At 39.2% G+C, this 13086-nt stretch overlaps 1 protein-coding gene across 1 annotated transcript; it reads right to left on the bottom strand.

The window, feature by feature from the left end:
- Window positions 1-2830: 2830 nt before the first annotated feature.
- LOC147869598 (uncharacterized) lies at window positions 2831-4634 on the bottom strand. The gene has a single exon (XM_087339305.1). It carries the CDS (start codon window positions 4595-4597, stop codon window positions 2831-2833), a length of 1767 nt encoding a protein of 588 aa, XP_087195431.1. The 5' UTR covers window positions 4598-4634.
- Between the last annotated feature and the right edge of the window lie 8452 nt (window positions 4635-13086).

Genomic DNA, 13086 nt, shown 5'->3' with positions numbered 1-13086 from the left:
AGGGTTATAAAGATATGGGATTTTCATAAGCCCATTACTTGGTCGCTTTGTGTGGTCAAGGCAGGTTGGTGTTCTCGATTGATGTTATGAGCTAAGGTATTTATTTGGAGAGTTCTGGTTGGAGCTTAACCATTGGGGGATGCATTTAAAAAAAAACATTACTAAAGGATCATGTTTCTTTTGTTCGGTGGAAGTATAACATAGAAGGAATCGAATTCTTTCATGCCCGATGGCAAGGATGGTTTGGAGGTGTATCAGTTTAGTGTGGACATCTCTAACTGGAGTAAGCCTATCTTCCTTTAGTTGGGTTTTTGCACATATGGAGAACAATGAACCAATGCCTCATTTCTAAATTATTTTTGAGTTCTTGAGGTATTGGGGGCTATGGTTCAATTAGAATATGTAGAATGCCTTCACTTTTGATTTGCAAGTTGGGGTGAGAAAATATGTTCTAAATTTAAAAGGACTTCTTTTGTAGCAATTGATAGTGATAGAGAAGTCACACAACCTCAACCATGAAGAGAGAGAGAACTCTACAAGGTCACATATCATCATATTCGCCATTTGAATTGGTGTCTAGGGTGGCATTGAGTTTGGAGTCGTAGTAGTCTTTAGATCCCTAGATAGAAGGGTTCTATACTTTGTAGTAAGTTAGTTATGGTGATGTTTTTTATTTCGTAATGAAAGACATTATTTACGAAAAGAAAAAATGAGAGTAGAGATGTGGACAGTGGGACCATTTGATTATAGTGAGATGAGTTGTTATCGACTCTCTTTATCTTGTATCACTATGTGTTGTGTGTGACCTCTTATTGACTTGATAATAGAGAGATAATTAATTGAAGCTTTGATGTGTGACCTCTTATTGACTTGATCATAGAGAGATAATTAATTGAAGTGTGACCTTTTATTGACTTGATCATAGAGAGATACTTAATTGAAGCTTTGATGTGTGTTGGATGTGACCTCTTATTAACTTGACCATAGAGAGATAATTAATTGGGTAATTAATTGAAGTTGTGATGCCATCGTCTAAGCATGGGATTGTAGATAGATGATATCATAATGAGAAAGAAAATTAAAAGACATTCTCATTTTATGAGGAGTCGTATAGAAAAAGAATTGAGAAGTGTTAGTGGATCTGGATTCTCAAGAGGTGGTAAGTGGTTAGGAACATATCTCTTGATTTATTGCCTGGCTCCACAGACAATCATGCATCTTTCTACTTTGCAAGTTTGTTGCATCTTTTTCAACTCTTCATATTTGTGTCCTCCATAATCCATCTATTGGCATATTCTTATTAAGAAATATGTATTAATTAGACAATCACATATAAGAAACATAAGAAATGTCTAGATTGAATAGATATAAACAAATCACCCATGATGTGGTATCTTCCCCTAACCACTTCAAGCCATTTATATATTGTTCAATACATGAAATGATAACATATTTATTCTTGTTAATCTTGAACCTTGAAGCAATAACAATCAAATTCCTATACCTCGTTAGCTTGTTAATGTCATCATGTGGAGCTCCTCGAGACATTATACAAATAATGAGGTTTTATAATGCAAGGCTTCCTTGATCGCAACCTCAATCTTCCAATTCTTGATCCATCGCAATATCATGTGACTTAAAAAGAATAGCATGCATAACAATAGTAAATAGCAACAAACTAAGTAGACATCCTAGACATAATCCGTTGCCTCTCAACACTCCCACTAGTAGAAGGCTTTCCCCATGTTCTAGTACCGTGTGCCAATGTTGACCTCCATGTGGCTCAAAGATGTATGCATGAATTGTATAACTAATCTTTTAAAAGTTTCTCTCCCTCCCCTCAAATTCGTGCTCCACACCACCACATGCTCCGTGCTTCTCGACACTCCATGTGGCTCACAGATGTATGGATGAATTATATAGCTAATCTTTTAAAAGTTTCTCTCCCTCCCCTCAAATTCGTGTTCCACACCACCACATGCTCCTTGCTTCTCGACACTCCCACTACTAGAAGGCTTTCCCCGCTTTTTATAGGGCTCTCTACACCCCCCTACAAATCTTCCCACCTCCCATGTTCTCCGCTTGCCTCACACACTCCCGTTGACTTCTCTTTGACACGCCTTCTGCTCCCTACAAATCTTGACAGCTTTGTCGAACTTGAGTTACTCTCATCCACTTTTGGCACCCTTAATGGCACCTCACTTGGTAAACCTATGAGTGTTCGTATTAGGCAAGGGGGATGTTAAATATCTAACAAACATCTCACCTCCTACACTACAATACAAGTATACACCAAAGAATTAAGCGTGAGAATAAAGAGAAGATGATCACTTCAACAAGGTATAAAGATAGGGTAGCATTACTATAATATATGTATTCTCTCTATGGGAGAATGTGAGCATATGCCCCATTCCCTCATCTCTATACTACAATCACCATGGGACGCTCCACAATTGTATAAGTTTCTTTTTATATATTTATGTTTGGGTTGTTTAATCCAAGACCCAAGTCTCATCTCCACTCGATAATGTGTGTGTGTGTGTGTGTGTGCGCGCGCTTGACATTCAATCACAACAAATTTTTATGTAATTCTAATTTGGACACATGGCAAGGACCATAATGCAATATTACAAATTTTACATACACCAAATTAGTTACAAAACATCCGTGTGAGGGATGTGGGGATATAGAAGTGAAATATGTAGGCAAAAGTATAGAAGAGAAGGACGAGCTTGGATAGTGACCATAATATGCGTGAATGTCATGAAAAGAGAGAATGTTTTTATTTATGGGGGATGAATGTGATGCCAACCAAGCTCACTTGGAAGGTTCAAGAAGCAGGCTGTGATCCCGATTCCCAGCACCAGGCCATTCGCGACATGTTCTTCTTGTTGTTGTTACGAGTTATCTGTTCCAGGTCCCGTATATTCACAGAAGTCCAATCGTATGGTAGAAGGTCCATCTCCTTACGGACCGTGTCCAATAAAGTCACCTCCTTCTTCCACACATACTCCTCTGAGCCATTGGCCGGATCGATCGTCCCCTTCTCCAGTAATGATCTCAGTTTTTCCTTATTCGCTACATCATCCTCTGCTATCGGCCCCGCACTAGACATTGGTGGCCTTAGGAGGTTTAAGAGAACAGATGCCGCATAGATCTTGGTCCTTTGCTTGGGCTTGGAATGTGCCCTAGTAGCCACAGGCACAGGCGCAGGCCCCTCTATGATCCCGAAAAGCGTTTCGCAGAGCTTCTGGTAATGTTGGTCCTTAAACGGTCCCTCTCGTATCCACGCTACAACCTGCCTGCTCCGGCAGCAGCTCTCTAGAGCTCTCAGCTGAAACACCAACGAAGTTCTCCAAGGCTTCACCACGAGCTGCACTAGCTCATCCACGATTGTCTTGCCACTCGATGGATCTACTACCCCTTCCAGAAATGGGTGACGTTTTGGCCGCCTCGGCTGTGACGCGCGGCTATTGGCATTGCCGTGCATCTCGACCGCAGCATGACCATGACCTTTGGCACTCGACACATTCTCTTGGGTTCTGGCGTCTGGGCGTGGCAGTACTTCATAATCCACCCAATTTTCGGCCAGAAACTCCAAGGTGTCAGCTGCAGCCTCGCCCAGCTTCTCCGGGCGTACCAATTTCCTGGCAATCTCCACGAAATAAGCGACCTGCTTCTCCATCCTGGATTCCTTAGCCCAGAACCTGGCCAGGTTCACTGCCACCAGCTGCTTGTACATATCCTCCGAATTCAGGTCCTGGTAGGCCATCTCCACACCACACGGGACGTCGTGGATGTACTTGATCAGACTTTCGTTCCACGCCTGTATGACAATAGGCTTAATCCGGCGCTCGAAATCGGTCCGGAGCTTGGCGAGTGCGAAGGTGAGAGGGTCCATGGAGTATGCGGAGGCTAGATGGCTCTCAATAGCAAGGCGGTAGATGTGGTCATAGAAAGCTACTACGGCGGGATCGAGGGAGGAGGTACGGCGAACCAGATTGAAGAGGCTGACGAGAATGGCGAGTGAGGAGGTAATCATGACAAGGACGTAGAAGCCGACGAGGGAGAGGAACAGGTTGGGGGCAATGGCGTGGATTGATTGGGAGCTCAGGGAGGAGACGAGGAGCGGAAGGATGGCTAGACGGAAGAAGGCAGCGACTAGGACAGCTGCGGCGAAAAAGAAGCCTAGGATCTGCCCAATTTGGTGAAGAAAGGTAGCCCAAGTGTATTGGAGGTCTTTGTGGGCGAAGGTGTTGGGATGGTGGCTGTCCTGGAAGAGGTGGGCGAAGAGGAGGCTCTGGAAGGTGGAAGAGACGGTGAATTGAAGTGCCTGAAGTAGCAATAAGAAGGAGACGAGGTAGAAGTCGGGTTTCTTGAGGGAGGATGCGAAGCCGCCCAGGAGTACGACGGTGGCCCACGTGAGGCTGCAGATGTCCGAGTATCGGGAGAGCTTGTAGATAGCAGCAGCCCACAAGGCCTTCTTCTTCATCTCCAGCATGGGTTTCTCCAGGGCAATGGCTTTCTCGAACTGGTCACCATTGCCGATAGTTGTACTGCCAGAATTGCCACAGAGATTTGGTAACGCGACGACCATGGTGGTGGTGATGTTCTTGTGCGTTTCACACTAACTTCTGCCTAATATGCTTCTTCTCTTAATGTCTCTCCGGTACTCATCACACATCTCATATATATACTACTACTACTACTACTACTACTACACTTTGCATTTAAAGTGCTCCTCCAATACATGTAACGCTACATCATCATACCTTTGTATGTATATCTTTAGTGTCCAACCACCAAAGGGTTTCTCTATACACATGCACATACAGACATAGGGTGGTGGGGATGTCTACTAAGATTCCGGAGATAAGATTGTGTCTTGGGTCATGCGGTCAATACCGTCCTCGTAAAGTGACGCGTTATATGAGATTTAGACACCCAAGTGCATTAATGGCTTTTGTAATAACTTGTCTGACCACTTGAATCTAACCTTGGTACAAGAAAGAAAGAAAGAAAGAAAGGGATTGTAAGTTAGGAAGGGGAGAGCAAGTTGGTTTGGGAGAGATTAGAGGGTAAGAGATTGCAAGAGAATGAGAGGTTAATGGGAGAGCTAGAGACACGAGAGGGATAATGTTAGATAAGGGGAATACTTGATATTATCGCTCATATAAATGGTGATAGTATGGTGCATGCCATTTGTATTTCTAGAAATATTACCTAATGTCCCTTGTCACTCCATATTTTTATATAAAGTTCAAGGAAAATGCCAATCAAGAACCCCTAACCATTATGAGAGTTGTAGTTATAGTCATTTGCTTCTTTGATTTTGAATTGTAAATGGAAAGTACAAAGGTTGTGATGTGACTTTGTTATTAGTGCATCAATTGCGACTATAACTACATTAGTTAGAGTTACTACATATCTACGTACATTTGTGATTAGTGCTTAGATGATTAATAATACTAATCTTGATGTTACCACGTCAATTACAAAAGGTTGATATAACTAGTAGTGGCCATAATATTAATCACTACAATGAACTATAGTATAAATGTTGTTTAAACTATGTTGTTAGTACATCTCTCTCAACAATTGATTATGTAGAAAACATAATTATTATAGCAATTCAATGTTGACATATTATTTTAAGCATGTCGGGTATATCTTCTTTTCCTAAAGGTAAGGAATTCAAAGGGTGAACCGTGAGACCAATCAATAGATAGATAGTGGGATGACTTGGTTCGAGAGAATTATTCAATGACAAAATGATTGGAGACATGCGAGAGAGAGAGAGAGAGAGAGAGAGAGAGAGAGAGAGAGAGAGGAGGGGGGGATGTGGGACCGCTTGATCATAGTGAGATGAGTGGGAGGCTACTCTTTTTATCTTGTGTGTTGTGTGTGACCTCTTATTGTCCGGATCATAGAGACATAATTAATTGAGACCTCAATATCACCGTCTAAGCATGACACTGTAGATGGATAGACAATGATATTATGATAGAAAGTCAACTTTGAGCATTGGGACCCAAAAAAGAAAGTAAAACACATCTCTTATTGTGAGTAGTCGTCCAAAAAAATGAACAAAAAGTGAATCCCAAGTGGTGGCAAGTCTCATAAGGTTACCGAGTCAACAAAACTCTTGAATTATTGCTTGGCTCCACAAACAATCATTCATCTTATACTTTGCGAGTTTGATGCATCTTCTTATCCGTGTTTTGTGTAATCCATCAAGCGGCCTATATTGACTGGCGTGAAATCATGGATCAAGCTTCTTTGATGTATGTAAATGAATATGATGAGCACGAGGCTACTACATGCAAATAGATGTTAATACCCATTGGGGAAGTTTCGAAAGAAATTTCATATTAACATTGATGAAAGGACAAATTGCCTAGAAAGAGATTGGTGATTTTATTTTCATGTCAATCAATTAGCATGTCGATCATGGCTTTATTTACCTTGTAGATATGATTATATTTGGCAATCCTTTTTTGTTTTACATGTCTATTTTTGTAGATCTTTGTTCTAGAATTGGTGGAAAGATTGGATAGCAAATTTTGGATATGTTAATGGATCTTAATGAAGACTATATATAAAGCTAATTGAAAATAATGATGATTGGCTACTGATAAGGTGTCTTTTACATGGCATGCTACCCAATGTTGAGTGGAAGTGTTTCTTGGGCAAGTTATAGTTGGTTGATTGTTTGCAAAGGTATTGACGATGACGAGCTTCCTTTTCATGTTGTCGCTATAACCAAAACATTGCTAGAACCTCCATTTATACAAAATTGGTAATCCTCTTGGGAAAAACTACTACTACAATTAGCTTGCAAAGATTCTTGGCACTTTGTAGTTCTTTTAGAATTCACAACATTCCGCCATATTATCTCAACTTTCATGTTTCCCAACATTATGTAATGTTTGTCTCTCCAATAAAGAATGGCACCATTTGTCTTTGAGGTTATAGACTTAAAAAACATAAATTGAATGAAAGGAACTCTCTAAGTCACCATCTGGTCATACCAGTTCAATAATGTTGCCATGCCAAGTCATATAAGATTACAAGTATGATTTCATGCAAACCAAGAAATACTAGTTTTCCAATTCCTATTCTATAATAATGATTGCATTCAATTCATCATCTTCTCAATAGCCTTCTTTGACAATTGGCAATAATGGGTATTGTAATTGTTTGCATAATCTTAGGGATGCTTGAAACAATTAATATTAGAATCTCTAATACATAAACTTAAAATGAGAGACCTCCACCACGATTGGGTAGTCTAGATGTCGAAAAATCACCCATGATGCACTATTTTCCTTAACCACCCAAGCTCATTTATATATATCCTTCATGTTAATCTTCGACCTTGAAACAACAACAAACGAATTCCCAAATCTCCTTAGCCTTATTAATGTTGTCACATGTAGCTCTTAGAAACATAATATGAATAATCAAGCTTTATGAGCGCAAGGCTTGCATGATGAAACCTCCACAACTTCATATAATACATGATTCACCCAATCATTCCCAAAACACATTTAGAGCATGTTTAACATTATCATCAACATGAACTTCTATATCTAACAATTGTGAAAAATATTCCACACATTTGGCCACAATGATTTGAGAAGTTCTAAGCATTTGTCTAGACTCTCCTACTATCACACCCTTATATATGACATGTGATTTGGTAAATAGCATAGAAAAACTAATGCCATTGACAATTAGTATCCTAAAAATATTATCTTAAAGGGTGCAATCTAGCTTGTTGATAGTCCGAGACTTTAAGCTCATGCAAAGTAGAAGGTAATATCTCTTGAGTTTCCAATAAACTATCACGTGTTGATTTCCAATTTCCCAATGCACTTTTTCCCTCTCTCTCTCTCTCTCTCTCTCTCTCTCTCTCTCTCTCTATATATATATATATATATATATATATATATATATATATATATATATATATATATATATATCCTTCATTCTCTCTTGGTGACCTAGTTTTCCCTTGCTACTAAATATTATAGTGAGAAATTGTATATATGTAGAGAGCATGATAATAATTTATGAGAACTAAGGGAAAGACTTAAAGAAAGATGCAAGATAAAGCTATACTTGTAGTTAGTCAATATATAGGGGTATCTGCATAAAATTATGCAAAACATCTAGAAGAAAGTGTTGGGAGACAAGTCCCTCCGGATGGGAAGGGAGAAGAACAGTGCTGATGAATAAACTCGGCCGAGGCCGAAACCGGATGGTGCAGACCTGGTATGAACCGGATGAGGAGTACCCGGCTACGGAGAGCCGGATGGTGCAGACCTGGTATGAACCAGATGAGGAGTACCCGACTACGGAGAGCCGGATGGTGCAGACCCGGTATGAACCGGATGGGGAGTACCCGGCTACGGAGAGCCGGATGGTGCAGACCCAGTATGAACCGGATGAGGAGACATATTCGTAAATATGTTTCTAAGAGTCCATCGAGGCTATATTTGTAAATAGCCGAAAAGTCATATTAGTATAAATATGACTTAGGGCAAACTTTAAAACTGTGTGTGTTTTTTGTTGTCATTCTTGTTGGTGCAAGAATAGAGAGTGTGCGTAATTGTACAGAGAGAGAGAGAGAGAGAGAGAGAGAGAGAGAGAGAAAGAGAAAGAGGTCATTGCCTCTGTTGTAACCGCTGCCTGTGGCGAAGATCTGTGAGCACGAGGTCGGTGCCTCAGTGAACTCACTGTTGTATATTCTTACATAGTGACAGTTTGCAGCCTGTGGGTTGCCGTGGTTTTTTCCCCTAGTTTGGGGTTTTCCACGTAAACCTCCTGTGTATCTCCCTCTTCTTCTTGTCGTGTTTTATTTCCCGTTTTCTGTGTATGATCCTAAGCTCGGTTGTGGCCGAGCATTGTGTATAGGGAGCGTTGAGTTCCTGTCAGAAAGAAAAAGGAGAAATTAGAAATAAACAAGGAAGAACGAGAGATAATAGGAGATTGAGAATGAGAACTAATGAATATGTAAACCATAAATCTAGAATACAGTAGACATTTGGTTAAGTGCGTGTCCACTTAATCGATGTTCTCATTACAGTTCGATGTTTAAGCCAATGATCACATAAGATGGAAAGAAGATTCTTGTATGTGTTCACCGTTCTTTGTAGTTTTATACTCTGAGTCATTTGTAGTTTTTATTGGTCTATCACGGCCACAGAATCATTTTGTTATGTACGTAGAATTTCTACTAATGAAGAATATGCTTTTGGAAAAAAAAGAAAAAAAAGTGTGTGTCCACTTAAGTGTACCATTATATTAAGTGCGCTTTTTTTAGAGGTCAAAATCCAAATCAAAGATTTTCTTTTTCCTCCCATAAAACGTATGCTCCATTGGTATTAATAAAAGGCCCGGAGGCAGTATACAAATAGTACATAATATTGTTTCATCTCCACAAATATATATTATAAAAAACAAGACCAAATATAAGCTTGGCATTTATCAAGATACTGCTAATTATAATCCATGAATATAACTCTCAACCTTGTCACTAACACCGTTACTAGGTAGAAGACCACATCAAAAAACGAAAACAATCTCCAACCTAGTTGTCCACCTTGGCTGGTAGTTTGAAAACTTCTTGTTCGCCTTTTGTTTCACATGTACTGAAGACCGTACCCAACATATAGACAACATCTACGAGTATCCAGCTTTTTCGATGGTTCAATCCCACAAAGACCAACATCTTTGAAGGAGAGGAGGGCGACCATGTCACCAAATGAACCACATAATAACACCTCCTCAGAAAACTTGTCTTTTACATGATATTTCATGTCCTCTGTCTTCCCAATCATATATGTCAGGTCAGGATTTGTAAGAAGATTCACAATCCCAACCTAAACACTTGCAAACAAATCTGAACTGATTCCAACATTTTTGAATATTGTTGGGGAGAAATAAAACACAACATTGATTCCATAGAGTTGTTGCAAAACAAACATGGTTGCTCCAATTGACCATTTCGGGCTCTTAGAACAGAACTGCATCCCAACTAAGAGCACTGCAGCAGGCAAGATGGATATCCAAAATCAATTCCTCCAACAGCCAGGAACAATTTGTACTGGAAGCCCAATTACTAGGGCACAAAGTATTCCAAGCATGTAGCAATCTGGTAGAGACTACCATATGTTCCATTCCTGTACCTACTCATAATATTCTGCTTCACCCCCCACATCGTCTTCTCTCATCCTTATCCCTCAAAACAATTTTGCTTCTTAAGTCCTCATCAACCATCTCGTCGTTTAATTACCACCAAATTCTTGTATACATAATAACAAAGTGATTATAAAATGTTTCCTCATCCCCTCATATATTTGTTTCAACCCCCACACCATCGTCACTCATCCTCTCGTCATGAATAAACTCTATAAAGACAATAACTACATGACAACAACTAGAAGACTATCCAGTTTGTTGCACTCCCTAAGATGAAACCTAAAATCTTCTTCACTCCGTGCCATGCCACCAAATTCCATCAAGCATCATCCACAACAACCATCTCGCCTTCTCGCTAATCGGCACCAAAATTTGGCTTGTCATGTCCTTGATTTCCTTCCATCAAGCATCATCCACAACAACCATCTCGCCTTCTCGATAATCGGCTCGGCACCAAGTTTTGGCTTGCCATGTCCTTGATTTCCTTCCATCAAGCATCCTGCCATATAGACCGCAAACAAATTACTGTAAAAATTCCCTCACCAACTCATGATAATATGCTTCCTCAACCCCCACACCATCTACACTCATCCTTATCGCTCATAAGAAATTGCTTCTTACATCCACAACAACCACCTCGCCTTCTCGGTAATTAGCACCAAGTTTTGGCTTGCCATGTCCTTGATTTTTACCAACATCACTTATCCTGACAAAAATATCAACAATCATCTATATTATATAATGTTATTTATACTAAAGATGGTGCTGGTGGCGGGAATAACCACCGAGGCGGTACATAGTTCCACTTGACATCTGCGGCTTCATTCAACATAATAGGTATAGATGACCAAACTTTACGAATTCTCATTCTTTTCTTATTAGTTGTGTGACCAAAACCCTTATAACTATCATATTTACCTTTAACTGTATGTACCAATAAGTTCCAAAAGGACTTAACCTGATCCACGATGTGAGTGTTTTCATCATTGTATAGCTTGGAGCACCTAGCTTTCCAAAGAATCCATAAACCCAAAGAGGAGACAATTTGCCAGACGTGACTATGGGAGAAAAACTTGATTCCCTGCAAGGAGGTTGAAGTATAGTATACCTTCAAACTTGTGACACGTAATGTCAACAAATCAAAGAAATTCCATTGTTTCATGAAGAAATTACATCAAACCAAATTGAAATTTGTTCCAAACATTTAGAAAACAACAAAAAGAGGATTTTTAAGTCTTTCTCTACTTCATACCCAAACCATGTAAGGTCATTTGCCTATTTTTAGCTATACGCTTAGAAACAATGGTAGAATTTGTTTCTTGAATAATTCGACGATCACTTGATAAAGCTGATTTTACTTGCTTTGCTTTTTCGGAACTCAAATAAGTTATTGTTGTGATTGAATTGAGCATGAGTTCACTATCAACAATATGTTTCAAGAGTTCAAGAATAATCACATTTTCTTCCTCTCAACAAACTCAAAATTTGAATTGTTTTAATCATATGCAAGTAGTTCATTGGTGTTGGACGCTTGTGTTATAACTTCATCAATCTCTTCAAGGACATTTTGATTAAGTTTTTCTGATTCGTTTGAATCTGCATTTACATATTCTATGATCTCATCTCAAATTTCTTCTACATGTGCATTTTCAAGCAAATTGCAATTACATAACAAACCAACAAGATCATCAATGCATTGTTCTTCCATTTCCCTAACTTCTTAATCAACATCATTAACAGAAAATGGTGGAATAATATATGTCTTTCTATAGCAATTAAAAATTGTCTCCTGCTTGTTCTCATTCCAAGCAGTAACAATGAGCATCGAGCAAATGTGCTGACTTTCCAAAAGATAAACCAATAGAGCCTCTTCTCATACGTTTAGCGACATCTTCCAAACGAATCTTAACATAATCAGGACTATCATGATATGCCAATGATTCCCATATCCATTGGTTGCTTCCAAGATGTGACATTTGCTAGGAAAAAAAGCACTTTGATAGCATCATGCTCAAATGCTTCGACATGACCAGGTGCATTATCAAGGATTAAAAGCACTTTGCGATTAGTTCGAGAACGAACAAAAGGTACAAACACTTGCTCAAACCACTTATTAAAGCAAGGGATATCAATCCAAGCATTTCTTTGCGCTACATAAGGTAATGACCATGAATTTCCAACAATACAAGCAGATTCCATAGTCTTTCCAATCATAGTGATTGGAACTTTTTCAGTTGCAGTTGCATTACAACAAACAACTAAGGTAACTCTATCTAACAATTTTTTCTTACGTCAAATTGTTGTAGGATCTTCACTAGGCAAAAGTATTGTGTATCTTGGAGCTAATCGAAGAAACAAACTAGTTTCAACCATATTGTAGACATTGGTAGGATCATACTCATTAACTATAGCATAAAGCGTTTCCAAAGAAGCCAACCATTTAGGGTCATTTCTATCAACTGCCCCTCCTTCACCATATAAATTAACAGTATTCAAACATTGGCAATGACAAAAATTCCTAAACCAGCCCCAAATTACTTTGAACTCATCATCAGAAATATTCATTTCTACCGCCAATCGTCGAGCCTTCTCCATAATAACGGATGGAGGCAATGCAATTGACAATCGACGAGATGCATCAATCCAAGTAAGTGTTCCTCTCATTCAGGATATTTTCCTTTTGATCCTCTAAAAGTTTTTTCTTGCATTTTTGTTGAACACGCAATTGTATCTCATCCTTATTCTTGATCAAACTTATAATAACGGATTCACTTACACCCAATTGTATACCTATGTTACGAAGAGAAGGAGATGATGGTTGTTCCACTAACTCCAAATTTTGTAGCCTTTGTTCATCATTCAAACGAAGTCCAACACCTC

Source organism: Azolla caroliniana, unplaced genomic scaffold, assembly GCF_043228905.1.
Source record: "Azolla caroliniana isolate FFs.n. ecotype wild unplaced genomic scaffold, voAzoCaro1.0.p SCAF_1, whole genome shotgun sequence".
NCBI classification, from domain to species: Eukaryota; Viridiplantae; Streptophyta; class Polypodiopsida; order Salviniales; family Salviniaceae; genus Azolla; species Azolla caroliniana.
The sequence above is the reverse complement of the archived record's forward strand: the minus strand, read 5'-3'. Positions and strand labels throughout refer to the sequence as shown.

What these genes read in the sequence shown, in the direction of transcription:
- LOC147869598 (XM_087339305.1), bottom strand. Translation starts at nt 4,597, where the DNA reads ATGGTCGTCGCGTTACCAAATCTCTGTGGCAATTCTGGCAGTACAACT.